Source organism: Podarcis vaucheri (assembly GCF_965113315.1).
Source record: "Podarcis vaucheri genome assembly, chromosome: 2".
NCBI lineage: Eukaryota > Metazoa > Chordata > Lepidosauria > Squamata > Lacertidae > Podarcis > Podarcis vaucheri.
The window spans coordinates 62,910,428-62,936,592 of NC_138760.1; the positions used below are offsets into that span (position 1 = coordinate 62,910,428).

The 26,165-nt window shown below is 40.8% G+C and overlaps 1 protein-coding gene across 2 annotated transcripts in view; it reads left to right on the plus strand.

Annotated features, from left to right (window-relative positions):
* The window catches only part of JADE2 (jade family PHD finger 2), a 149,460-nt gene extending 123,773 nt beyond the window's left edge, over positions 1-25,687 (plus strand). For both annotated transcript variants that reach the window (XM_082211560.1, XM_082211559.1), the window contains exons 10-12: positions 9,889-10,006; positions 18,309-18,437; positions 19,908-25,687. In XM_082211560.1, the coding sequence (XP_082067686.1) occupies positions 9,889-10,006; positions 18,309-18,437; positions 19,908-20,803 (1,143 nt within the window). In that variant the 3' untranslated portion in view covers positions 20,804-25,687. The remainder of the gene's footprint in view (positions 1-9,888; positions 10,007-18,308; positions 18,438-19,907) is intronic.
* The last annotated feature ends 478 nt before the right edge of the window (positions 25,688-26,165 follow it).

Consider the following 26,165-nt stretch of genomic DNA (forward strand, 5'->3'; position numbering starts at 1 on the left):
ATGGAAGACACAAAACAAATTGCCTAGTGAACATCTCTTGAGAAAGGAAAACACAGAGAAGCAGAAAGGAAAAGCTAGGAATGGGAAGCAAAGAGGATTTAATAGTGCATGGAAATAAATGTACAAGGGGTAAGCACTGACAGAGGATATTGCAGGTGTCATCCTTGTGACGGACTGCCCTAGTTGTGCCAGGTTCAGAGGTGAAACTGGGGAGGTTCAAATAAGCCATGAAAATATAAGATCCGTCCTGATCAGAGAGTAAGGTGAAGAATCAAAGCATTTTGTAAAACACTGTATTCACACTTAATTTTGATTCTTTCGCCTATGATTATATGTGTGCTTATGCTAAAATTGCCTTTCTACCATAAACAGTACTCAGCAGAAATGCAATTCCTGATCTCTACCATGTGAAGCTGGGGGACTTCATGCATTTTGTGTATAAATGCCACTGGGCCTTAGGAAGTGTTCTGCATGTAAGAGATGAAGTGATCCAAAGAAATTGCTCTTCATGAAGGAATTTAATGCTTCACTTTAAAAAAAGACACCTTTTTACCCCCTCAAAAAAAAAAAAAAACCCAGCTAGTGTTAAGTTTCTTCCAACTCATTATTATTTCTGCACCAGCTGCTGCTACAGTCTTGAAAACAGGTTCGAAACCAGCATCATGCCCCCAAAATGCTATCCAGATCTCTTCTTATGATGAGGATGGGGCACCTGAGGCCATCCAGATTTTGTTAGATTCAACCAGTCCCACAACATCTGGAGGACCACAAGCTCCTCATCCCTGTTTTATGATGTAATTCATGGTCAGAAACCTGTTTTCTCTGCTCTTTTACAAATATTTTAATTGATATTAAAAACTATATAAGAACCCAAATTAACTTTATCCATAAGATACAATTGCATCTAGGACAATATTGTTCATAAAAACCACTATTGACACCATTTCAATTCAAAAGAACCAGGAACAAGAACAGGGCCAAGAAAAGGAATATCACAACACTTGAGTTGAGGCTAATAGCTCAAGTTCTTTAATAAAGTACTGGTTTTTGTGGAGCGGGTAAAGGGGCAGGATCCTGCATTAAACAGGAACAGTAAGTGACAGATCACAGGATGAGGCATGGATTGAAAAGGGGGGGGGGCTCATGGCAATCTGAAATATCTTTGGAATTGGACTAAAAGATTTTAAAAGTGGAATAGAGATTTCCTGAACCAGATATAACCTTTATGGCATGATTATGCATTGAGAAACTGTGTTGGACTTACAAGATTGCTCTTCAGCCATGTACATTCCCTTCACCCTTTATTTTCTTCCTGTGACATAGGAAAATGATTCTCTTGCTTACATTTCTGATCTCTGTAATTTTAGGATGTAGAAGCTGTGTTTTTAGCAACAAAGACAAACACAGCAAAACAATCTTCCACCGAGAGCCACTGTCCTAACTTCCCCCGAGACTCAGTGAATTCAAAACAATGCAGCTGTGAAAATTAATTTATCTTAATCAACTTCAGCAAAGCTTCATAATCTTTCAGTTACTTGACAGAGAAGTGCAGCTTGTTTATGGTGTGTGTGTAGTTTTAGCAATGCTGGTGAAAGTAGTTAAATGGCCAATAAAAAGCATTTTTCTCTTAGACATATAAATTAAGAAACTGAAAGACATTCTAACATATATCTTGCCAGAGGCAGCTGTTTCCCTTGTAAAGAGATTTCAGTCTGATGTTCACTTCAAACCATAATAAATCGAAAGGTGTGTGTTAAAATATAGATCACATAAAATATATAGTGCATAAATCACATTTCTATACTTGAGTCTTGGGTATTTATTCTTACCGTTTTTTTCTAAAAACTTTTCCACCTCTAAAACAGGACCTTCCAAAATTTCTTGAGATAATACTAACATTTTGTATGGGTTTGCAGTCCAAACCATGTAGGTCTGACAGGAAAGTGCATCACTGTTAGAGCAGTCATGATACGTTTATGCAGATAAGACGGTATTGTTTTGCACCAACTTCCTTCTCTGTCATCCACTTTCTTATTGCTTCCTCCACCAGTTTTATGGTGGGACTAGGAGCTGTCTCAGTATATTTCAATGTGTGTATTATAAGACCAAGCAAGCAATGCATAGAAAACTTCACCTAGGGATCATCAAAAAGAGCATTCAGGATATATTGACAGTGTGAAGACTGCTTTCTAGGGTGTTTTACAGATAAGACAAACATTTTACTATTTAAACCTTCTTCCATAAAAACCTACTATTCCCGTTGTTACAGTGCCGCCCAATTTCTAGACCCACCCGGTTTTTTTAATGCCACAAACCTCCCATCATCCTCTGTTGGTTCACCTCAATTGTCCCACCTTTCACAACTAGTTGTCCGCATTTCTTTTAACCCGTTTTTATACCACACCATTCCCAGTCTCTGTAGTCCATTTTCACCACCAGGTTTTGATTCTAAGCAGTCCATAGTATTTAGTTTAGAGACTATCTTTGCTTTATTGCCCTGTGTTACAGCCTGAAAGTTCAAGTAGAGGCCCCTTGTTGGCTGTCTTCAGTTACAGATATTGCAGCTGGGGAAAGTGTCAAAGGAGTTGCAAAGTGTAATCATGGCTTGAGGTGGTATAAATTTACAGATCTGAACCTAATGCAGAAGTGGACTATGTGAAAGGGAAGTTCACAGAGCAAAGTGGACTATCCACCCAAACCTAAAGTTAAGGAGGGCAGAATGTCTGGCACAATTCCTACCAATAGGCAGCTATTTAAGCAATGATTGGTCTCCCCACAAAAAAACCAACAAAAGAAACATCATTGATAGGTGTAAAATAAGCATTCTTTGATCACTGAGTACCCACAGGAGTTAGAAAATACTGAAAGCCTCATCTATTAGCTGGAGGTGTCATCCCTTATAGTACTTAAGGCTTGTTCCCGTGAGCAGATTGATTCTTGTGTTATTATTCAGGATTAGCTGTCCACGTAGGAACTACTTAATCCTGTGAGCGCTTAACCAAACTTTTAGCCTGATCCTACCTATGTTTATTCACAACTCAGTCCCACTGAGTTCGGAAGGCTTTCCTCCCCAAGAAGCATGCATATGATTATATCCCTAAAAAGTAATTGTGCAGTAGGAGCCAAACCCAGGAGCTGTGTATTATTGAAGCATTGTATTGAATCCAGGATTCGGGCTACTGCACTCACGCAGGACCTTTGTTGCTTTGGCAATGGGAGAGCACAGTCAGAGCTGCCGTGAATAAAATTATAAATAAAACTCACAATTATATCCTCATAAGATGATTGTTTTTAGATTTGGTGCACAATATGCATTTTACCAATCTACTCAAACCCTTTTAAAACCTTAATGAGCTTGTATCAGTAAAGTCAAGCCCTCTGCTTTTGCATATTTAGTTCCCTTTGAACTGTTACAGCACACATTCGTTTCAGGAGGGTGTTCTTTTTCTGGCTAATTAGGACTTGTTGAGGAATTAGTGATATTTTCAATTCACTTTTGATTGCTTTTACTTCCAAACTGACATCATATTTTGTATTCATGTTACTCCAGGAAGCCTTTATTTTTTTAAAAAAAAACCCAAGAAAGACAGAAAGAAAGAAACAAAACCACCCATTCACAGATGTGACAATTTTAAAGTATTCCACTGTCCTGTTTCTTTGATTCTTTTGCCCCTCACATTATTGACCTTGATAGACCAAAATTAAGAAACTGACGCGGGTGGTGCTGTGGGTTAAACCGCAGAGCCTAGGACTTGCCAATCAGAAGGTTGGCAGTTCGAATCCCTGCGACGGGGTGAGCTCCTGTTGCTCGGTCCCTGCTCCTGCCAACCTAGCAGTTCTAAAGCACGGCAAAGTGCAAGTAGATAAATAGGTACTGCTCTGGCGGGAAGGTAAACGGCGTTTCCGTGCACTGCTCTGGTTCGCCAGAAGCGGCTTAGTCATGCTGGCCACATGACCCGGAAGCTGTACGCCGGCTCCCTCGGCCAATAAAGCAAGGTGAGCGCTGCAACCCCAGAGTCGGTCACGACTGGACCTAATGGTCAGGGGTCCCTTTACCTTTTTTATGCGCTGTCCCAGTCTAGATTCCATTGTGTCTTAGGGTGGTAAAAAGCCCCCATGCAAAGCAAAGTGTGTTTTGTCAGAAAAAGGGCACCTGCATGCTTCACTGGGTCAGTTTTTGCTTGCAAAACTGCACGGGCATTTTTTTACCTGGATATGTTAATATAGATAGGGACAACAAAGCACCTCAGTGGCAAAAAAAATATCAATAGATTTCAGGGGTATTTTTTCCCCACCAAACACCTTTCAGAAGCAGAAAGAACCATAAATTGTAATACCTTAAATTTTGGGACATCAGTTACTATTGTGCAGGTGACAGTCTCCTAGAAGGATTACATTGTAGGTCTACTCTGACATAAACACTGCAGTGAAAATGCACCCAGTCTGGATGCAATTTTCTTAACTGCACCCAGAGAAAAGAATAATTGTTTGAGTGCAGTGTTTGTCCTCCTTAATTACATAAGGAACAGGCCCTTGTTTTTATTTGTCTTGCTGGTTATTTACAATTAAGATCCAGGAAGCTCACTGCCCAAAGTCTCACTCACATTAATTCATCAGTGAAGACAGAAGAAACCTAGATAATTGGGCAAGTGTAAATTCATGGTGTTTCTTTCACCATATAGCTTTCAAAAAAAGCCTCTGACAAGCAAACAACTCTGTTTACTATTTTGGTTCCAGCTAGCAGAGATTAATGGTGAGGGGCAGATCAAATGTGATGTTAGAGATACACAGGCTCCTAAATACTTGCACTGTTTTGTAAAAGCTTACCAAAGGGATGCATAGTTATGGATATCCAAGGCTTACTAAAGAGATGGATATTCATCTCCCCCACCAAAAAGCGAGGGGGAAGAATGAAAAATGTTATGTGAATATCATTCTATGTCTGTATAAATTACTGGAAATATTGTTGAGGACATTGTGCATTAAGCACTCCAGTGAGAATTTACTTTTCCTCCCTACGTTCACGCCATCCCACAATTTTTCTTCAGAAATACAGTGCTGTTATGAGGGGGATTTGTTTATTTATATACACATAGCCTAATCCAGTCAATTGGCCCACAAACATGGAATCAAGCTTCCACATGCACAGTCCCTAGTTGGAAGAAGATTCATAAACACAAGTAGATGTAAACAACAACAACAACTATATTTATACCCCAGCCATCTGGCTGGGTTTCCTCAGCCACTCTGGGCAGCTCCCAACAGAATACTATATTAAAAACCGTGATAAAACATTAAAAACTTACCTAATCAGGACTGTCTACAGATGTCTTTCAAAAGTCAGATGGTTGTTTATTTTCTTGACATCTGATGGGAAGACCACAGGATGGGTTCCACTACCGAAAAGGCCCTCTGCCTGGTTATATGCATTTGTGATCCATCTATTAGGGCTGCACATGCATAGCTATTGGGAATTCTCTTTTTTCTGGAGTGGGTGGGGAGGAGCTGAATTTAGTCATTTTTCCTACCTTGGACACTGTTCCTCTTGTGCAAATACTTTGCTGAATTCAACACCTACCCACCCCTTTTCTTTACTTGCTTGGAGATCGCTTCAGGACTTTTTAATGTAAATCTGTATACAAATTTAATGAGCTAAACATCATGCAAGACACAGAGTTTGTGCTTAAATTGGTTCAGAACTTCTTTTTGGTTTTGCTTATTTTGGGTCCCCCCCCCCCAAGTGCCTGTTATACACAGTTGTGGGTAAGGTCCTGATGAAATAGCACAGTTTCTTAAAAGTTTGATGCAGGTAGGAGTTGGCAGGGATTCTGAAGGAGGGGTCTCCAGAGAGATTTTTTGTTACGTGAATAAAGCTTTATTTTCATACCAGCTGCTGTTATTGTTCATGGGCATGAGTGTAACATCATTGCATAGGGCTTTAATGAATCAGAATTTGGCCCAGTTAGTATATGAATGAACCAGGGCAGTCTTAGGTCAGAAGAGGATGGGTATATTTAGATGCCTGTAAAGTCTATATTTACTTCACACTGTGCCTCTGACTGTGTGACAGGGTGGCTTAAATCATCAATGAAGTCCTGTTAGAGATTAGCAACAGGCTTTTCATGCCCCTGTACTGATTTGGAAAAGCAAATGTTAAAAATCAGGAGCTCTTCTGCTTGAAGACTGATCTTGAACTTCAGGGGTCAGGGGTTGAGGTCTCGGACCCCTGCCGTTGCCTCAGCATGATAATGTGTCGGGAAGTAATTTGACACTTGAACAGCTCTTTTTGGTCTGTGTCTGGGCTTTGCTCTCTCCTGAACAGCTATGCTGTTGAAACAGGATAACCAACTGGTACAAGGTTTTCTTTTACCACTGACATTCCCTCTGCATACAGTATTTATGCTGAATGGAGCTTTTCTCTGAGGGGGATTTCTTGCAACTGGGTCATCAGTCACTGGTGAAATGACAGCAGCTCTCCTGAAGGAAGCAAGACAGAAGTGACCTTTGGGTGACTGGGTTTGTTTTAGAAGCACTGTCATTTGCTGTACACCTGCCAGAGAGAAAGGTGTTATTGTTTTCTGTGGGTTTTTTGTTTTTTTTAAAAGAAGCATTTGGAAAATTCTGTGGCAGATTGTTGTCCGTGGGGACAAACAAAGCCAGTAGTATTAAACCACATCCCCTATCTTAGCACTATGAAAAGTTGTGGTTTTTTCCATTCCTTGTAAACCACAATCCGTAGCCAAAGTTTGTTAGTGTACTGATCATGGTTTGTTGGAGTGAAACAAACCATAATCCCTGGTTCGGATATAACACTTAAGCCAGAGTTTCCTTTACATGCTAGCAAGGAGCCGACAAATAGTCCAGAAAGATGCACTCATGGTGAACCATTAACTGTGGTTTACCATGCCATGCAAAGTGGGCCACTGTATCTTTTTGACATTTGTAGATCAATCCTGCTCCGCAAGGCTCCAGCAGTGTCTGCAAGCTGAGTCTTTGCTGTATAATTCTCTTCCACTATACAAAGCTATTACTAGCAACACAGGACCTTTAAACGTAATGACAGAAAAACTTGCTGCAGTTCTACTGCAGAATTCCATAAAAGTACTATTTTATATAGACACATCCCGAACCAAGCTGTATAATTAAAACAGTAGGTTTTAATTATATTAAACGTATCCTACAGATGTTGTGATTTTAAAGTTCATTCCCGTTAACCAGAGCCATGCTCAAACAAAACAATGCATTGTACCAATAGCTCAATCTTTTTTGGAAGGAAGGACAGCTGGGCTGCCTCTGGTCGCTGAAGGCACAGTAGTTGCCTGCTTGAGAGCGGTTGTACCATAGTGGCTGGATTTTGAGCTTGGACGTGGATGCAGAAGACCCAAAGTCCAATCCTTTCCTATCTTTGACATTCATTTAGTGGCCTTGGCCAAGTCACTATGTCTCAGCCCTGCCTGGCTGACATTGTCATATGAGAAGGATATGAGTTATTGTATGAGAAGGATAAAATGAGACAATTTCATCTCTTCCAGCCTAGAACTTTGTTGTGCCCTGCAAGTGTAGGGTAGAAAATTTTCCTTAGAAGAAGCAGAGACTTATTTGTCAATAATTATTAAAAATTTCAAGACACAACAGAGGTTTTCTTACCCCAGGCTATGACTCATTAATATTTGCTAGTCATTGCAATTGCACAACCGTCAAGACTTGTAGTAAGTACTGACAAAGTTCACTCTTATGCCAGGCTGTGTGAGGTTTAGATTGAGTGGCAATGTCACTCCACTCGGCTCTGCTGACTGATTTGACTGGCCACCAAACACGTGCGCAGGAGGACCACTGGTCGTATTGCTGCCAGCAGAAAGCCCCACAGCAGGGTTTCATTGGATCTCGAGGTGGATCATAGCTGTCTGCTTCAGGGCCAGTCCAGAATCAGTTGCTGTTTCAGGCTGCAGCAGGCGTAGGAATTGGGCTTGATCAACCTGCCCACCCTCCTCTCTGCTGTGACTGCCATGAGTGATTAGACTGCAGATGCAGTGATGGCTCCACAGTTCTGCAAAGCCCTGTCAAGGGGGTGGAAGAGTTGGCACCGCAGCCTTAGTTACAACTAACATTAACTGCATTGGGGTGTTGGCATTTCCTAAAATGGTCTTCTAATGCAGAGCAGACGTGTTAGCTGCAAACATTTCCCAAAGGCTTCAATATTGTGGGCAGGACTTTTTTTCCAGCCGGAACTCAGTTCTGGAACCTCTCAGGTGGGCGCCATTGCCATTATAAGAGAACAAGGGAGGTATTCATGGTGAATGCCACCGCTTTTTCTAGAAAAAAAGCACTGATCTTGGGTAACAAAACATCACCCTTAACTAACAGAGACATAGGTAGCTTACCGCATTTTACTTCCTCTTTAAAAGAAGTTACTTTGCCTCTCCCCAGCACCAGCCATGGTCTATATATTATGTTTATAAGAGTTTGTAAGCTTCCTTAAAGTTTCATGCAAAGAAGCAGTTAAATATTCCTTAAAGGCAACCTAAAATTAACAAGGACCCAGAAGAAATAATATTTCCTTTGTTTTTCTTTTTCTTCATGGAAGTTCTCCTGATTCAGAGAAAAGGGTCTTGAGAAAGTGAATTGTTTAACCCAATTTAAAGGCAAGATCTAGGGAGACTCCCCCACCCCAAGAACCAGCCATGTGGAAACTGGAATGTGCAGGTTAAGGTTTTGTTGTTGTTTTTTAGTAGTTTGGAAACTGTAGGATTTAATTCAAGCCTTCTTATTTTAATTATCTTAGCTAATATGCTTTGATTTTAGTTTTACTTTCTTGAAAATGTTTAAAGAACTATTTTTGAAATGATTAGTTCTGTTCATTCCTTGATCCCTTGGATAGTCTTTACACCACTATTTCTTCTCTGTTTCCTTCATGAAGTTCTCTTACACAGTCCCCATTAATTTCAGTGGGGTTTGCATAACTCTCCAGTGACTGTTGCCCCTTGTATCTAAAATGGGGACAATGATGTACTGCCAAATGTTACTATGAGAAAAAATGAGAAGTGGATTGCAAAATACTTTTTACATTAAAGGCATAAGTTCTGCCTGCACTAAGGTATAAGAAAGTACAGGGACTTATTTGAGAGAGGTACTGCTGCAAGTTTTCCAACACGGTGCCTTCTGACAAGTGCAATTTGCACATTTCACCTTCCCTCATTCTTTCACCATAGTTCTTGCTCTCATAACCAGAAGAACCCACACTTCATGCCATGTGTAGTCCTCTCTCCTGCCCTCCACAGATCAACTCCATTCCCGGATTAAGACTGGACAAAATATTTGTGGCATCTTCTGTTTGCAAACAATTGCTGCATGAAAAGGTAGATAAGCTACCCCCCAATCCTATTACATGAATTAGATGCCAGACGGCCTCTGCTGATGGTCAAAGGCAGCTTATAACAGCCTTTGCCTTGAGCCCAGGTATAGAATACCTGCCACTCTCCAGATATGGCTGGACCCCAACTTCCTCATCCCCAGCCAATTTGGCTAATGGTTGGGGATGGAGGGTATTTCACCAACATCTAGAGGACCACAGGTTACCCATTCCTGCTTTAGGTTATTGTCAGTTATTCATAGGTATCTGGCTGATAACTGATCCAGGAGGGTGATGTTTCTTTTACTGGTAGTTTTTTGCCCGCAGTATTTGCATTATTCAAACTGCCTCCAGAGTGTACAAGAATGCAGGCATGAAAGATGGAGAAACAAAGTGTGCCATGGAAAGATTTGATCATGATGAAAAAGAGGGCAAGGATAAGCAGAGAAATGGGGTGGCATTTTAAGTAGCTGAGATGCCAGTGGATTTTTGTCAGAATTCACTACTAAAGTAGAAACCGGGCTTATTCTGTTTTGCAGGTTAGGAATCTCTGTTACATGGTGACAAGGCGAGAGAAAATGAAGCACTCCATTTGCAAACTCCAGGAACAGATCTTCCACCTTCAGATGAAACTTATTGAGAAGGACCTTTACCCAGGTATATGTTCCTTCTGGGGCCCAAAAAACCTAGTGTCAACATAATGATTACTGCTGATGTGTTTGCTGACATTTTAAAGTGCTATATTTATTTATTTATTTTTGGTAATGGGTATGTATGTGTTCCTGTAAAGATGCATTAATTCAAGAGCTTAATTTCTAAATATAAGCTGCAGGGGCTCAACTTTGTTGGATGTCATACTCACTCCCTCTTACACTCCCTCAAGCCAGTTTAAATAAGGAACGGTCAGAGATTTTTAAAACAACACACACTTAATGTCACTATGTTAAGTCATAACATGACTTATAAAAACATATTTTTTGTTATAATAGGAAACTACCACCTAACCATTCCAGAGAATTAATTATTATTCATTTGTAATGCCAAGCCATGAAAATCTGAAATGGTACTACAGTTAATTGGTTTGCCATTAGCTACCCAGGGTCTAGCTTACTTACACAGTAGAAGCTGTAGGTAAGCCAGTGTGTCATCACCCAGCTATTAATGGGGATAAGCAACAAGGTTCCTTCTGAACATATAGGAAATCATCTTCACATAGTTAGCAAGACATCAGGGCAAATCCTTTAATTTCCTGGTTTGCAGAAGAACCTGATATCGCAGCTCCTGCTGACCCTGTGCAAACAAGCCATATGTCACATCTAAGGTAGAAATTAGCTAGAAATCCTAACTGCATTAGTTAATTTCTGTTTAATCAACCTGACCTGTTATGAAATCCTATTGCAGAAGCATGCTGTTTGCTTCCCACCTTCTTTGGATTATTATTGCTCATCTTGGCCCCCAAGGCTCTAGACTTTAGTGTTTTTAGTGACAGCATCTGGTTCACTAGCATGGTTTGCCAGCAGTTACACTGGCTTCCTGGCAACTGCCTCTGACTCTATTAAGGATCAAAGGTTGAACTGCTGGCAGCTGATCTTTTTGCTCCTCTTTGCTCTTAGCTTTATCTGCAAATTAAGTTGTGGCTATCCATTAATAAGGAGAGCCTTAAGATGCATGCAACCATCGGAAGATTTTAAAAATAAGCTCCTTTGAAAAGGCGCACACCCAGCCAAAAAGCACATAGTTGTTGAGTCCATATCTTATAAATTGAAAATTAAAAAAAATCCCCTCTTGCAACAAGAGCACAGAACCCAAAACTCAAAGCTATGTAACATTTTCTCCAGAAGGAGCATCTGGCTGTCTGGCAGAGTTTCCAGTCAGTTGTTGTGTTTGTGGCTTTGGAGCCTCCTCAGAAGCCATCACGTGGTTAGGGTTTCTTTAGGACTGTCTGGACCACATTCTCTTTTGCTGAAAGCTTTCTTCTCAAGTTCAATTTTGAGGGTCTGAGGAATGTGTTACCTGAGAAATGTGCGGTTCAACGTTTGTTTGACCATGATGCAAACTTTCTTTGTGCGCAGAAGACAAGATCCCATAACTACATTTATGGCAACCCAAGCAGAGGCAGACAAAAGCTTCAGAAAACTCACCACATCAGGGACACCAGTGTAGGGCCCTCCAAATCCTATTTTACAAGTCCCATCAGTCCCTGCTAACTTGTTAGAATAGACTCCTGGTGTGAATGGATCACTCTGTTTTTACCTTGTATACATTTGGGATCATCATAGAAATGTCACAGATCTCCTGCTGTATACTTGTGTTTTGAGGCATGGTGTTTACAGTTTTTGCAGTATTCATGCATCGCTCGCTGCCAACTGGGGATCATTGTTTATGCATCTAGTGGGCTCTGGTCCAGAAATGTTTATGCCAAAAGTAATATGTTAAACTGCAGTTCTTACCCTGGCTGCTGCCTGGCAGGACTTAACAGAGCAGTGGGGCCACAGTAGGATGTGCAGCCCTCTAGGTGGGTGGGGACATCCAAATGACTGATGCTGTGATCATGCCCAGATCAGCATCCAGTAGGTCTGGGCTGGCTCAGCCCTGGAACACAGGCAGAAGGGGAAACTTCCTGGTGCCGGAGGCCAGCAGGGCTGGCACAGGGACATCCAGGACAGCACAAAGGGGGTTTGGATCACAGTATTTTGTCAGCTGCTGTGTAGCGCTCTTTTCTCTATAAAAAGAGAGCATTGACAAAGGAAAGAAGTCTAAACTCAGCCATATTTTCTTCATTATCTTAAGTTTTCTTACTGAAAGGAAACAACAACAATATAACAAAGTGTTAGGGAAGTTCCAGAATTTCCAGTGGGTTTAAGGTCACCTAATTCTGTGCCTGATTCTGAACGATGTGTTTTCCCTTTTTTTAATGGCATGACTCATCCTATTGCTGCAACAGTCTGTGGGGGTCACACATTTCATAGACTTAATTTGCTAGAGTTACTTCCTCATTGGCTAATATTTCACTTCAACGTGTTTGTGCAGATTTGCAGATTAGGTTGGGAGTCAGGTGTCACACGGGAGTCTGCATAGCAGAAAAGGGGAGTTATATTTATGCTTAATTATCGCCAGATTGAGGGGGTTGCAGTAATTGGGGGACATTACTTAACAACAGCATTTCACTCAATTAATGGAAATAAACGGGAAAATAGAGATAGCAGTGGAATTAGAACCACTTTGGAAATTCTGTGTCCAAACAATATTGCCATTAGTAGAACTATTAAGAGGGGCGGGGAGAACAGAAGGTGAAGGTGGTAGGGATGTCATGAAAACCTTCAGTGCATCAAGAATTGATGCTTATCCCCAGCAGCAAGTTACACAGTGACTAAGGGAACAAAATTCATTTCAGGCTGAATAATTTAGAGTCCTTCTTTGTGAACATTCTATGGAGTGTATATGTTCAAAATAGTGCTTTGCCCTTTTTTCTTTTTATTTTTTTGCAGACCTTGAATTTTCAGTAACTGTAGTAGCAAAAGCAGCCAGCATTCTTGAAAACGTGCAAATTTGCAATAATTTATTTATTTTAGTAGTTCTGCTTGAATACACTAATAAATTATTGTGAAGAAAGCAATCATCATGACACAACTAATCAATATAACCTACCTACAAGAATATTCAAATATTATCTTGGAATTTCGGTTCCTATATTACATGCAAAATACAAATGACTGGTATCCAGAGAGAGTCATGGGTACTTCTGCACAAGCATGGGTGTGTTTTTTCTTTCTTTCAGCCTCTTTCCACCTTTGGGAGAGCACTAAGGTTGAGGAGTTTCCACCAGAAACAGTCAGATAAAAATACCATGTGGATGCATAGAACTTATGCAATGCATTTATAGTTGTGAACCACTTAAAAGCCATTTTGGCATATAAGCAGTATTTAAACTAATAAACAATTGGAGGAATCCAACATAGCACTGAGCAGGTCACTCCATCAGCATATGTATTTCTCAAGTTTCACTCTCACAAGTTGTGGTGATAGCCATTTACCTGAGTTTCAAAAAGGATTGACAAAGTGATTTAAAAATTGGTCTATCAATGGTTAATGATAGCTGAAAGGAGCCTTGTGGACCTCCAGCTGTTGTTGGACAACAGAGAGTCCTTATCTTGTCTGTGACTCCTTCCCTACTCACCCCTGTCTTTGCTGCAGAATTTGGATCGGAGCTTTTTGTTTGCGTTCCTTACACAGAGTATATATAGGCCTGCATGTAATCAGACTTCAGATAAGGGAACTGTTGTTTATATAGGGTGATAATGGCAACCTTGAGAATTCAGTTGAACTATATTATCCATGAGCCACATTTGGATTAGAAGTGTGTTAATATTGCATGTATGCTTGGGAAAGGCTGTCCCCACCTGCTAATCTAGCGGTTGATCCTGCCAAAATAAGCTGTCAAGGAGAATATTGCAGCTACCATTTGATTCACATGGCAGCTTCCATGCCGGTTTTGTAATTAGCCAGGATGTTTTGGTGCAGGTGTTTTGTTTCAGTCGCCTACTCCAAATGGTTCACATTTGCCAGCTTAGATTTTATTTTATTTTTTTAAACAGGAGCTGAACTGATTGGAGCCGAGTTGTCTTTTCTGTTTCAGTTGTAGTTGAGATTTGACTGCTAGCCTCAGGTGATGCAGACTTCCACAAAAGAGCTAGTGAGATTGAGAGAGACTTGAGACTGAAGAAGCTCTTTCCGGCTTCCTGTTAAGTGAAGTGGAGCTTTGCCAGTGACAAATGCGGAAATGGGATCAAGCCACAAATATCAGTTCTGTGATTTAAGGAGAAATTGCAGCTTCACTAGAAAAAGCAATATCGGCTATGAACACAATCATAAGGCAGCATCTTTGTTTACTGCTCTCTATGATTGTAAGCCTTTAGGCAGAGTCTCTCCCCCGCCTCCAGCTGGGTAGAACACCTAATTATTTTACCGGTTTTAAAAATAGTTATAACAAGAATACATGGGCCTCATGCTTATCTCCCCATTTATACAAATCAAACCTCTATTTAAGTGAAATAGGAATAGGTTTTTGTTTTTGTTTTTCTGAGACTGATATGCAGATCATTCACATACATGCCACTCTGCTTTGGCAGTCACTAGCTAGACCTGCGATAATCATTTTCACACATACTTTCTACTTACAATGTGGCTATTAAGTAACCCCAAGAAATGCATGAGAGTTGCATTTCACTCTTTTGATCTGTAGCCCAGAAGCCTTTACTTCCAAAACAAATCTGTTTTCTTGGAAATGTGCTTAAAGTGGCCTTTCGTGCTGTCACTTGTGGTCACTTTGGAAGCTTGGCTTGTGAAAGATGAAGTTATGGAAATTCTTGTAGCTTGTCCTATATATCACAGTGTAGGTTGTATATTCATGTGATACTCCAATAGGCAACTATATAAGGGCTATTAATGGCACAGGTTATGGCCCATGATAATCGGGTTTGCGGTTGCCACTAGCCAGGCCACCCTGCTCCTCCTCCACTTTGCAAGCAGGAAAAAATGCATTATCTGTAGCTGCTGAAGGAGTAGTTAAATACAGTGGTACCTCGGGTTAAGTACTTAATTCGTTCCGGAGGTCCGTTTTTAACCTGAAACTGTTCTTAACCTGAAGCACCACTTTAGCTAATGGGGCCTCCTGCTGCCGCCACGCCGCCAGAGCACAATTTCTGTTCTCATCCTGAAGCAAAGTTCTTAACCTGAAACACTATTTCTGGGTTAGCGGAGTCTGTAACCTGAAGCGTATGTAACCCGAGGTACCACTGTAGATGCAACTTTTCTCCTTCAATGTTTCTGACTAATGTCTTTCCTCTCAGCACCCCTAAGAACAGCCAGGCAAGTTTCATGGAAGGAATAATATGTTACCTGGCCTCTCTCTATCTTTTGGCAAGTAGAAACCATATCTGGGGTGAGGGAGGGCGGAGACAGAGATAACCATCTGGACCAGGAGCATGCTGCTGAGAGTAGGGGGAAGATAGCCCCCCCCCCGTCATTTCTCTTGAAGCTGCTTATTTGTACAGTAAAGGAGGACTTGTGTTTATGCAGCCAGTAAGTGTATTTCCCGCCCCCCTCCTAGTTGGGCAAATACTAATTTGCAGGAAGAAATTGGAAAAATATATCATGGGGCAATGGGAGACTTAACTCTGTTCCCCAGCCCAACAGTCTCAGTCTGTATCACACCTCCCTCCCCAGATGCTCTTTTCCAAAATTTAAAGAGATGGAAGAGCCAATTGTGCAACTTCCTTGTCTCATCTAGTTTCGCCCCCAGATACACAAAAATACCAAATCGCCACTCTAAGGAGTATGGGCACAAAGTTTTGGTATTGACTTCTTCAGAGCTTTGGTCCAGGAACTGGCACTTGCAGGTTTCTCTTTAACCCACTTCTGGTTTCCAGAGCAGGAAATGGTTGAGATGAGCAATAGACTGCCAGCAGCTTCTATGAAGTGGGCGCCCTGGTAGGAGGCAGTGGGCTGGAAGATGAAGTGCTATAGGCCATATGTTGCTCACTGTACTTCACATAATATATTTATGTCTGTACCAATTCCTGGGTGCAAGGGATGGAGGAGGTTTGCTTTTTTATTATTATGGGTCAATTAGACAAAAGATGAAATCACTTCCTCAGCAAGTAGTTACTCTGTGAGTTATAGCCCTGCCAAATTGGCATTGTTTGGAATCAAAAGCCTGCATGGAGCTGGTAGCCCTCGGAAATTGGCTGAATATCCTCAACCCCTGTTGCATTTAATTGGGCACAAGGATCAGTGTTGTGGATAATTCGTTATTAGTGTTACTATCCTTGCACGGAACGACATGCTTTCCGAACAAAATGCATTGTTGAGATTGACCCAAGATGTCTTTGTCCTCTGTTGTCTTTTCTTTCTGGAGGGAGAAAATTCTTCCTCATCCATCATTAGCCCAGTGCAAGTTATTAATTAATGTATGCCATAGAGGTTAATGAGCAACCTCTTGGTGAAACACATTTGGCACACTTCACTTTTGGAGACAGCCCTCGTAAAGTTAAGCTTGCTTTTTTATTTTGCCACTGATGAATAATCATTTAGGCATTGCCTCTTGAAGTGGGAAGGGGCTGCCCGTTTAAAAGTGGGAGTTTTCTATTTATCTCCCGTGAACTGAAAAGCAACCCCCCCTAGCTGTCAGACTTTGAAATGCAGCTGTTGTTCCTTTTGACAGACTTCCTTTTCGGAAGGCTAACATTCATATTGCTGTTTGGAAGCATTGCAGCATCTAAACAAAAGCCAGATACTTTTATTTGTTAAGTCAAGTGAAAAATGGGTCTGCCCTTCTCCAGTTAGCTGGCAGGAATTGAGCAAACATCAATGTTCCTTTTCTTTCTTCCTGGAAGTCAGTTCAGTACTTGTGAGGGCTGGGGGGGGGGGAGGGAAGTATTTGGTTGGCATGCCTGGAAACATAAATTCTCCACATCAGTGGGTTTATTAAGTGACTACCAAGGACAGCCTAATTAGTTTAAGCCAGCAGTTCTTGAACACCACCACCATTTGTATTCTTCCTCTTAACACCAGACCGTTCTGCATGCTTGGAAATAGGTTCATAATAGTACGACCTATTGATGTGTACCATGGTAGCTGCTGTGTTTCTCTCTTAACCACCAGCCAGCATGTAGAGGCAACTCTCTTGCATTAAGCAAGTAATCTAACCATGAGCTGTCTATTTATCTCACATAACATCAAAACGGGTAGAAGCCTACTAAAACGCAGGGTGTTAGCATTCCCATAACACCATTACAACAAGCTGTCCACCACAAGCAGAATCAAGTGTGCAAATTCATTTTTCATGTGGCATCCTAATGCGGTCCTAGGTGTAAACTTAAGAAGAGGCTGCTGGATCAGACCAGTGGTCCATCAAGTCCAGCGATCTGTTCTCACAGTGGCCAAGCAGATTCCTAGGGAAAGCCGTAATCAGGACCTGAGCACACAAGAGCTCTTCTCTCTTCTGCAGCCTCCAGCAGAAGTAGCTCTAGGCAAGACCTCACTGAGAATGCTCAGCACCCCAAGGAAGAAGTAAAAAGCTTGGAGAAGTTCCTTTGCTGGAAAAAAGTCATATTTTAACAAAAGTCCCTTGTTATTTTAGTATGAATCAGCCAAGGGAAATAAATCCTGGGGATCATTCAGATTGTTTTGTATAAATTGAATGTTGAAGCAGGATTCAATTTAGTTTGTTGTATTTGTGGAATGAGGTCAACTCACACAATGGGGCATTTCCCCACCACTATCCTGGCAGCCCCTAAATCTGCTCTGGAGAGTTGTGGGGAGGGAACCCAGAACAAGTTTAGGTGGTACACAGGGGGAGGCCCATTACACAAATGGAACTTGTTGCATTTGCATACAGCCGTTGGGCTGTTTTGAGTGGAATTAAAGATAAGCAAAGTGTCCTAAAAGATAAAGAACCAGTTGATTATGTCCTCCAAAAGCTGGAATGCTCTGCTGACCCAAACTTTCTAGAGATGGGCAAAACTGGTACCATAAAAGTGGACTGTGAATCACAACCTAATAGTCTGATTCACGAAGAGAGGTACTTGACTTTAAAAGATACTGGTTTTAATCCAAGGAGTCTTATTTATTTCAGTGGTTCACATTGAGTTAAATCTTATGTATTCAAATAAACCCGTGTGCCAGTGACCCCATTTGTGTGTCTCAAAACAAAAAAAGTCTTAGACTATGTGACATAGAATTGCAGCCTGTGATGCTTTGCTCATGGGCCACAAGGCAAGTTTGCAATGTCCACTTTCCTAAAACGGTGGTAAATGATTTTTCCATATAACTTCACGCTCTACTAGGAGCCATTGTAATACTTTGATACATTTTGTTTCTTCTTCGTTTCCTCTGTATTTCCTAAGTGTCTGCTGGTTGTGTTTAGTATTAATGATTTCTGTTTTTTAAACCCAAACAGAGCAAACTGGAAAGAAAACAAAGGGAAGAAGAAGTGACCCAAAAAGAAAAGGAAGAGATGATAGGAAAAGCAGCCCAGAGAAGAAAGAAAAAAGGAAATCGGGGAATGAGTTGGTGCTGGGGCAGCTGGGTAAGTTTGGCTTCAAAAAAGCTGCTTTAGCACCTGTGGAGAGGTTAAATGCTTTAAAAATGTTGCCCATGGAGCTTATGGGTGGGAGGTTTAACGATTGCCCCATTCAGAAGCTTTTATTCACATGTTAAGTGATTATGTGAATAGGACTGCACTGAATAGCTATGCCCCAGGCATGTGGGCACTAGCCAGCAAGGTCTCAGAATATCACATGTTCAGCATGCCCAATGGCAGGGACTGGCAGATGGAGTCTTGAGTCCACACAACCTGGAACTCTGATTGTTATTGGTATTGTAGAACAATTCATACATTAAAGAAAGAAGGTTCTACTGTTAGTGAAGTAATCTTCAATATGACTCCTTTAGCAGGGCTGTCAACCAGTGACTGAGGCCCTTAGGTGCTACCACCTGCTGATCCTGAGATAAATTTATTGAATTCTGATCTTGGTTTACTAGTTCACTATATCAAACTGATTCTGTATGAGGATGAGGAAGTACTAATGTATTTGTGAACCCCGTGTGTTTCGTGAAAAGAGTTGGCTATTTAGATCATAAAGAATCCCACCGTGGGAGTGCATCCAAGTCTAGGAGTTTCCATCTGTCTAGAGGAGGGGTCCCTGACCTTTTTGGACTAGGCACTTCTGGAAATCTAAGAAACAGTTGTGGGCACCACAATATACCCATTTCACAGAAGAAAAGCAAGCAGTTCTCAGGTACTCCCCCTCAAACAACAAACAAAACAGCCGCCCACACTCCAAAACAAATAAAACAGAAACAGCCAAAAAAGAGGGGGGGGGCAAACAAGGAAAAAGTCCCCCAACAAACTAACAAAGCACCACCATGTGGGGCCCAGAGGAAATCTGGAGAAAGCAAGGAGGCCTTCTGTCCCGCCCAGTGCCACCCATGGTTAAAAGGGGGGGGGGGAAGTGAACATGTCAAATTGAAAATACTAATAAATTGGAAGGGTGCCATTATGTATGCAGGTGCCGTGTTGGAGACCCTAGGTTGTAAAGCTAATGATTCTCCTCTTGTTCACTCCTAACTATAGAGTTTCATGTTACTATATCAGGACTTTGTATCCAGCCATGATAAAATATTTGATGCAAATAGGTGGCCGTGTGATTCACATTCAGGCTTCCCCAGACTGAACAATCTACTTAGGTGTTCTGTTATTACAGTCATACGTAATGGCACATTTTGCCTTGGTCTTTCTGAAACTTCTGTCTGCCTAATTACTGACCCAAATTTATTTATTTATTTGTTTGTTTGTTTCCATAGCAACCCTTTACCGTAAAACCCCATGCTGAGTTACAACAATGTAAAATACAATTATAAAAATTAGATTAAAATGTTACAATTATAAACAAAGAAAACTGTTCTAATTGGAACAGAAATTAACCTTTGTGACGGCGGTTAAATGTTTACTGAATCCTAAGGCGTCCTGTTCTTTTTCTACTCCTTTTTGGTTTAGGTTTGTCCACTTCCTTTCCCATTGATGGGACCTTCTTCAACAGCTGGCTGGCTCAATCTGTACAGATCACCACTGAGAACATGGCAATGAGTGAGTGGTCCTTGAACAATGACCACCATGAAGACACCACCCCAGGCCTTTCTGAGGAACTTCTACAAGACGAAGAGACCTTGCTGAGTTTCATGATGGATCATTCCCTGAAGTCCCCGTTAAAGCACAGTGACACCGCAAAGAAAGCTAGGAGCAAAGTGCGAACGCACACGAAGAAGAAAGTGGCAAGAAACGGCTTGAGTACCATCTTTAAGAGACACCAAGAGGACTCACATCACTGGACTAACGTGAGCTCTTTGCCAGATAGCACCACCAAGTCCTCACCCCATGATTTAAGAAACAGCAAAGCAGAGAAAGGTGGGGACAAACTTCAGCCAGAGCGGAAGGCGATGTGCGAAGTGAAAAAGTCGGCTAAGAAGGGCTCTTCACACCCCACAACTCTTCCAAAAGCAAATGATTCACATGCCTCCCAGAGCCTGATAGGTAACCTGAGCAATGAGGAGGAGGAACCACTGAAATATACTCCATCTTCTGATCCCAAACCCTTGGTTAAAGTGCCTGATTCAGTAGGTAGTCCGAAAACAGTAGTGAGGTTCAGATTACCAAAAGAAGGCAGAGGGACTCGGAGATCCCAGAGCGAGAAGCCTGCTGAGCTGGTTAATGGACCTTCAGGAAGTGAGAGGTCGAAAGTTATCTTACACCCTTTTGACAATGAGACTGATGGCTACTTCTCAGATGCAGAAATGAGTGACTCTGACACAGAATCTGGTAGTGGCAGAGGGCACCATAGCCAATTAGATTCAGGAAATGAGGATAATTTCAGAATGAGCATTTTGGCATCCTAATACGCCAGATAGACCAATTGTGACAGCTCTGTGAGCCCTAAATCCAGTTACAACTGCCATGTCTAATTTCCACCTGGTATCATAACAGAGGGTTTTGTTTTTTGTTTCGTTTTTAATTTGTATATATAGTTTAAGAAAAAAGAAGTGTTGTTTTTCCTCTTCTCTGTTTGACTCAAAGCTTCACTGACTTAGACTTATATACTGTAACAGTAGCTAGCCTCTCCTAGTCAAAACATGTGTATCATAGTGAAACAAAATGCAAGCATGTGCATTATTAGGGGCTAGTGCTTGCTGGTAGTGAGCAGGACATCCTAGAATTTTAACAAGGAGGCCTTAGATTGCCAGTATCTGTTGTTCATGCAGGGATGACAGTTTTATGGGCATTATTTAAACCAAGCAAATAGATTTCATGGTCTGCCTGGTATTGCCTCTGTTTAGCAGGCTGCAGAATGGGGGTACTATTGTAGTAGCCAACTATATACACAGAACTTATGGAAAAGTAAATTGTGTGTGTGCATGTGCGCGTGTATGCATACATCTGCAGGATTTGTCAGTGTGTGTGTGTGTGTGTGTGCGCACAACTATGAAGTAAAATAAGCGATTATTTTTTAAAGAAGCACAACAAGCTTATTTGAAGAAAGCACTTAATGGTTGGAGGAAAGACAACATTGTATTTATTGTCTTTTAAATCCTTGGTTTTTCTTTTTTACCTACAGTTTGATCCAAGTCCATCCAAGGGTTCAGGAACCAAGATTTAGCCCTATCACTCACAACTTATCAGCTGGGCAGCACCATAAACCCTCATCCAAGATAAAGAATGACATATCTTTGTTAAAGCTGCTCTGCTTTGAATCAGTATGCATCCTGAGTGACATCCGATATTATTTATTGGTAAAACCTAAACCCTTGGTTGTATGAAGCAATTCCTGTAATTTGCTCAGGTTGATTAAAGTAGCCTCTTACCAAAACACAATGGAGATAATAGGACGGAAGATGCAACTCCACGAACCTGAGAAAAATATTACTCAAATGTGTTGGGGTTTTGTTTTGTTTTTTTAATCAAATGGCTTCAGTTCCCATAAAAGAGGCCAGTCTACATTTTCAGCATAAATACCCAAATTATGGCTCCTGTTCAGGGAGCAAAACATGTAAACCTCCTCTGTACAATCATTTTAGTGTAGACAGCGAGAGGCAATTGAACCTTTTTTCCTTTGCCATTTCTTTTCTGTCTTTAAACACTGTAATGGAATTGATGGTTTTCCTACCCTTTCCGCCCTTGCATTTCATAACTGAAATCCTACTAGGAGGCCGTTGAAAGTGATAGACAGATGTCACCATTCTAAATATTTCAATACTGTTGTGCATAAATTGTGTCTAGTACGCCTTAAGTGTCATTCAGAAACTCATATTACCTATGAGTCACACAGGTTTTCCATGTTTGCACTTAATTACACCATTACTTCAGTTTTGGCTTCAAAGGTCATGGTTAAGGTTTGCTACATACTTTCTTGGAGTGACCCCAGTGTGAGCTCAGGGAACAAAAACAAAAAGAAAAGTGAACTTCACTAAAACTTTTTGTTGTTGGTATGTTACTTTAAATGTGTGTATGTGAGTGTGTGCGTATAGATATAGATATATATATACTGGGACACTTCCGCTTGTTAATCCATCACTTTCAAACTGGGGGAGATGAAGACGTTGCAGTTGTTCAGATGAATCAGTTAAATTATTTTATGGATGCCAAAGAATATTTTGAGAATAGCACAGCCAGAAACCGGAAATTTGTCATTTTGGGGAGGGGGGTGATGAATGAATGAAAGCTGTTTAGCTGCAAAAGGACTAAATCAGTGTTCATGACACAGCTGAGGCATTAGGTTGCAAGCTTGCTGAAGATGATGCTTTTATCATTTGGATCACACCCCACCATTTTTATTTCTGATGCTCTTTGCTCATTGCATTCTGAGCAATGTTGGTTTTATGTTTTCTGATGCCAGACATTGGCTGTCCTTGGATTTTTTGAGAGTCAGTCATTTTACAAGCCTTCCAAAGTCCTTAATATCACTCCAGTTGAGCCACAACTTGGAGAACCTTTATTCTGAAAAGAAACCAAAATCAGGAGCCAAACACACATCAGTGTTTTTGCTGCTTTGAGAAGTTATGTTCGCAAAATGATTTTTCAAAAGCACTGACTGAAATGGAACAATTTGGTGTTTGCCTAACCCATATGAGTTGGCAAGTAAATTCTGCTCCTTAATTAAGGCTTGGTATGTTCAGATAATGTTAAATACAGTAAATAGGACTTAGTTTTATCTTATCAAGCTTGCTAGGCTTTAGCTACAATATCCTAGTTATGTCATACAAATAATCAATATGCTGCCTTTTAATGGCTCTTGCTTCCGTGTGCTTCAGTTCAACTATAGCTTAAAAAAAAAGAGAAAGAGAGAAACAGAAATCCAGAATTCTCACTGTACACAGCTTTGTTCATCAGCTACTGCATAACCTGCCTGCTCACCAGTACAGGACAGCAAAAGGAACAAACTTTAAAGAACAACCAAACTAAAGCAACACCTATCGTCTTGATTTGGATTATATGTAGCACTCCGAGACACTCCCATTGTTACTGTGAATAAGAAGTAATAGTGAACCAAAAACAAAAATTTAAAATATATGGGGGAAAAGAAGAAATGCTTTCTCCCATTCTAGCACCTTCAGCCCATTAATGAGACCCTGTACACAAAGTCTCTGAAATTACACCATGGAGTTACACACTAGGAGAAGCCCCACAAAATGGAAGAGGGCTGCTGTTGTTCACATGGGAAACCAAAGCCCTGTGGAGTCTTGGATCACAGCTTTTCCATGTAATATATCCACGTTTGCAACTAACAGGGAATAACGCTGGGTGTATGTGGATTCTGGCCTTTTTGTGTGGAGAAAGATGAAAGAAAATGATGCAGAATACTTTACTGGAAGCCAGGAATATAACATTGTTCCTAACTAGTTGATGACAATGCCCTTCTGGCTTGGAAGGGGCTTCTGGAAACAGAAGTATGGGGCGCAGATTCCACATGCAGCCCCCCCTCCCATGATGAAGATTGGGGGGGGAGAGAGAAGTAGTATTTAAAACAATTGTGTCACACATGTGAACAGAAGAACACCATTGGAGCCACCTGTGTGTTAGAAAATATATTTACTGTATTCAGTGTAGACAAGCATGCAGTAGGATACATAACTACTTTTACCTTGTTGCTTTGGCAAAATGTTAGTATTTTTGTATAACTGCGGTGGAATCCCTTGATCTGGATTCTGTAATGTGCTTGGCCTGGCAATAATGCTCCTAATGTAACTGCAGATGTGGCGGCGGCGGCCAGTGAGTGCCTTGGAACAAGGTATAGTCTCTGGAGTTGTAGAGGAGCCCATGTAAGCTGCCACTTTACAAGCATAATGCAGTGCTAAGTACACAGAAGTACTCCATATGGTTAGTCCAGGTTCACCTCTGGCATCAGAGTTTTGGTATATATCTGGCTGGCTACGCTAAAACGTTTGTAGCCAAAAGCATTGCTAATGAAAAGGGGTTTTCTGGCAGTGCAGCTCTGACTTACTTTAAATCATTTCCAGTTCTGATTATTTCATATGGTCTCCAGTAGTGACCATCTAAAGTCTTGTTGACCTTTCTGTGCGGTTGACATATCTGCATATTGCTCAAAAATATTTTTAGAACTCCAATCTTCCTTCACTGTTTTGCACTTGCCTTTTTCTCAACAAGAGCAACAACAAAGATTTGCATAAAGGAAGAAGAAATTGTCCATGGAAAATATTTTTATGAACTGTAAATGTATTTTGAGATGAACAGAGAGCATATATGGTCTATTTTATTAAGCAACGGTCTTTAAGATGATGTGTGAACGGCAAGCATTTGTATTTGCAATGTAAAGGATGAATCTCATTTCCTTTGGGAAAGCAGCGTCATGCTTTGGCATTAACATGGTCATAACGATTCTCCTCTTTCGTTCATCAACAAGAATCAAATCTTGTTTTTAAAATATCAGTGTTCAGTCAACTGAATTTCCTAAAGGCAATTTTGTAGCATATTTTGCATCTCTTTGAAGATTTTAACATTTATTATTAAAAAATAAAATTAAACTATTATTTGACAGAGCTTTTCCTCAAAACACAATGGAGAATTAGCCATTTCTGCAGGAAGAAAGGAGAAGATTTCAATCCCACCTGGCTCCCCCCCCCCCCAGCTCCTCAAAGTGAGGTTTTTGCAAGCTCTCATAAAAAGACTCCTGTTTCCTGTTACCAGGTAGGTGTGTTAATTTGGTTGTTCTTTAAGGAGACTGTAGGATACTTTGCTCCATTCCACACAGACGCAAAACAGGCCCACTCCATATCAGTTACAGGAAACGATATGAATGTCACAGAAGGTAAAGCCCTTCTGTTTTCTTTGTTTCAAAGAAAGTGATGTGCCATTTGTTAATATAAAAGAGAAATATTGAAAATATATTGAAAAGAGCAATTTTAAATTATTTTTGGCTTATGTTGCGATATTTATTTTCTTGTATTAGAAATTCCTTTGTAGAGAAAAAATGTATTTTTCATTAATGCAAAAACCTATTTCTCCTTTTGTACATTTTCCATGTTAGTTAATCCTTAAAGCAATATAATGTATCAAAAGTTGTTCTGTGTGAAAGCTGTATTATGCATGCTGTTTGTGTTGCTTTGGAATAGGTCTGTCCGCCATAATTTTCATCATGTTTCGATTCAGTGTATGCTTTAATACACATTGGGACCATGAACCATTTGCTTATAAAAAAAGAAAAGAAATACCTTTGCATTCTTCAATGTGTTGGCAAATGCAGTCAATAAAGCCGTGTTTTCTGTGTACTTTTGTTTGGCTATTGAGTATTCAACAGGACTAACTCACCTCCATATCCAAAGGAGTCAACTTTTTCACCTTTCCATAAAATCTCAGTAGCAGTGAGCCCTAGACTAGTTAGTATCTATGCAATATTAATCAGTTTCTATCAAGATTGAGGGCATAGTTCCTTTTTAATTCCTCAGTAGTGGTACAGTGTTTTTGCCACAGGACTTTGAAAGTGTAAGAAAGCTGCAGAATAGTAAACACTGTAGAAAAGGGATGTATCCCTGCAGGACTTGACATCTTTCCGCAGGGCCTGCAAGACAGAGCTGTTCCACCAGGCCTTTGGTCAGGGCGCAGCCTGACTCCCTCCTTTGGCAATCTTTGCAATACTTTAGTTTATGGTTGCCATCAATTTTGATTTTAATCAATTCTTAGGATGTTTTTATAATGTTGCACTATTTTAGTGTTGTTAGCCGCCCTGAGCCCGGCTTCGGCTGGGGA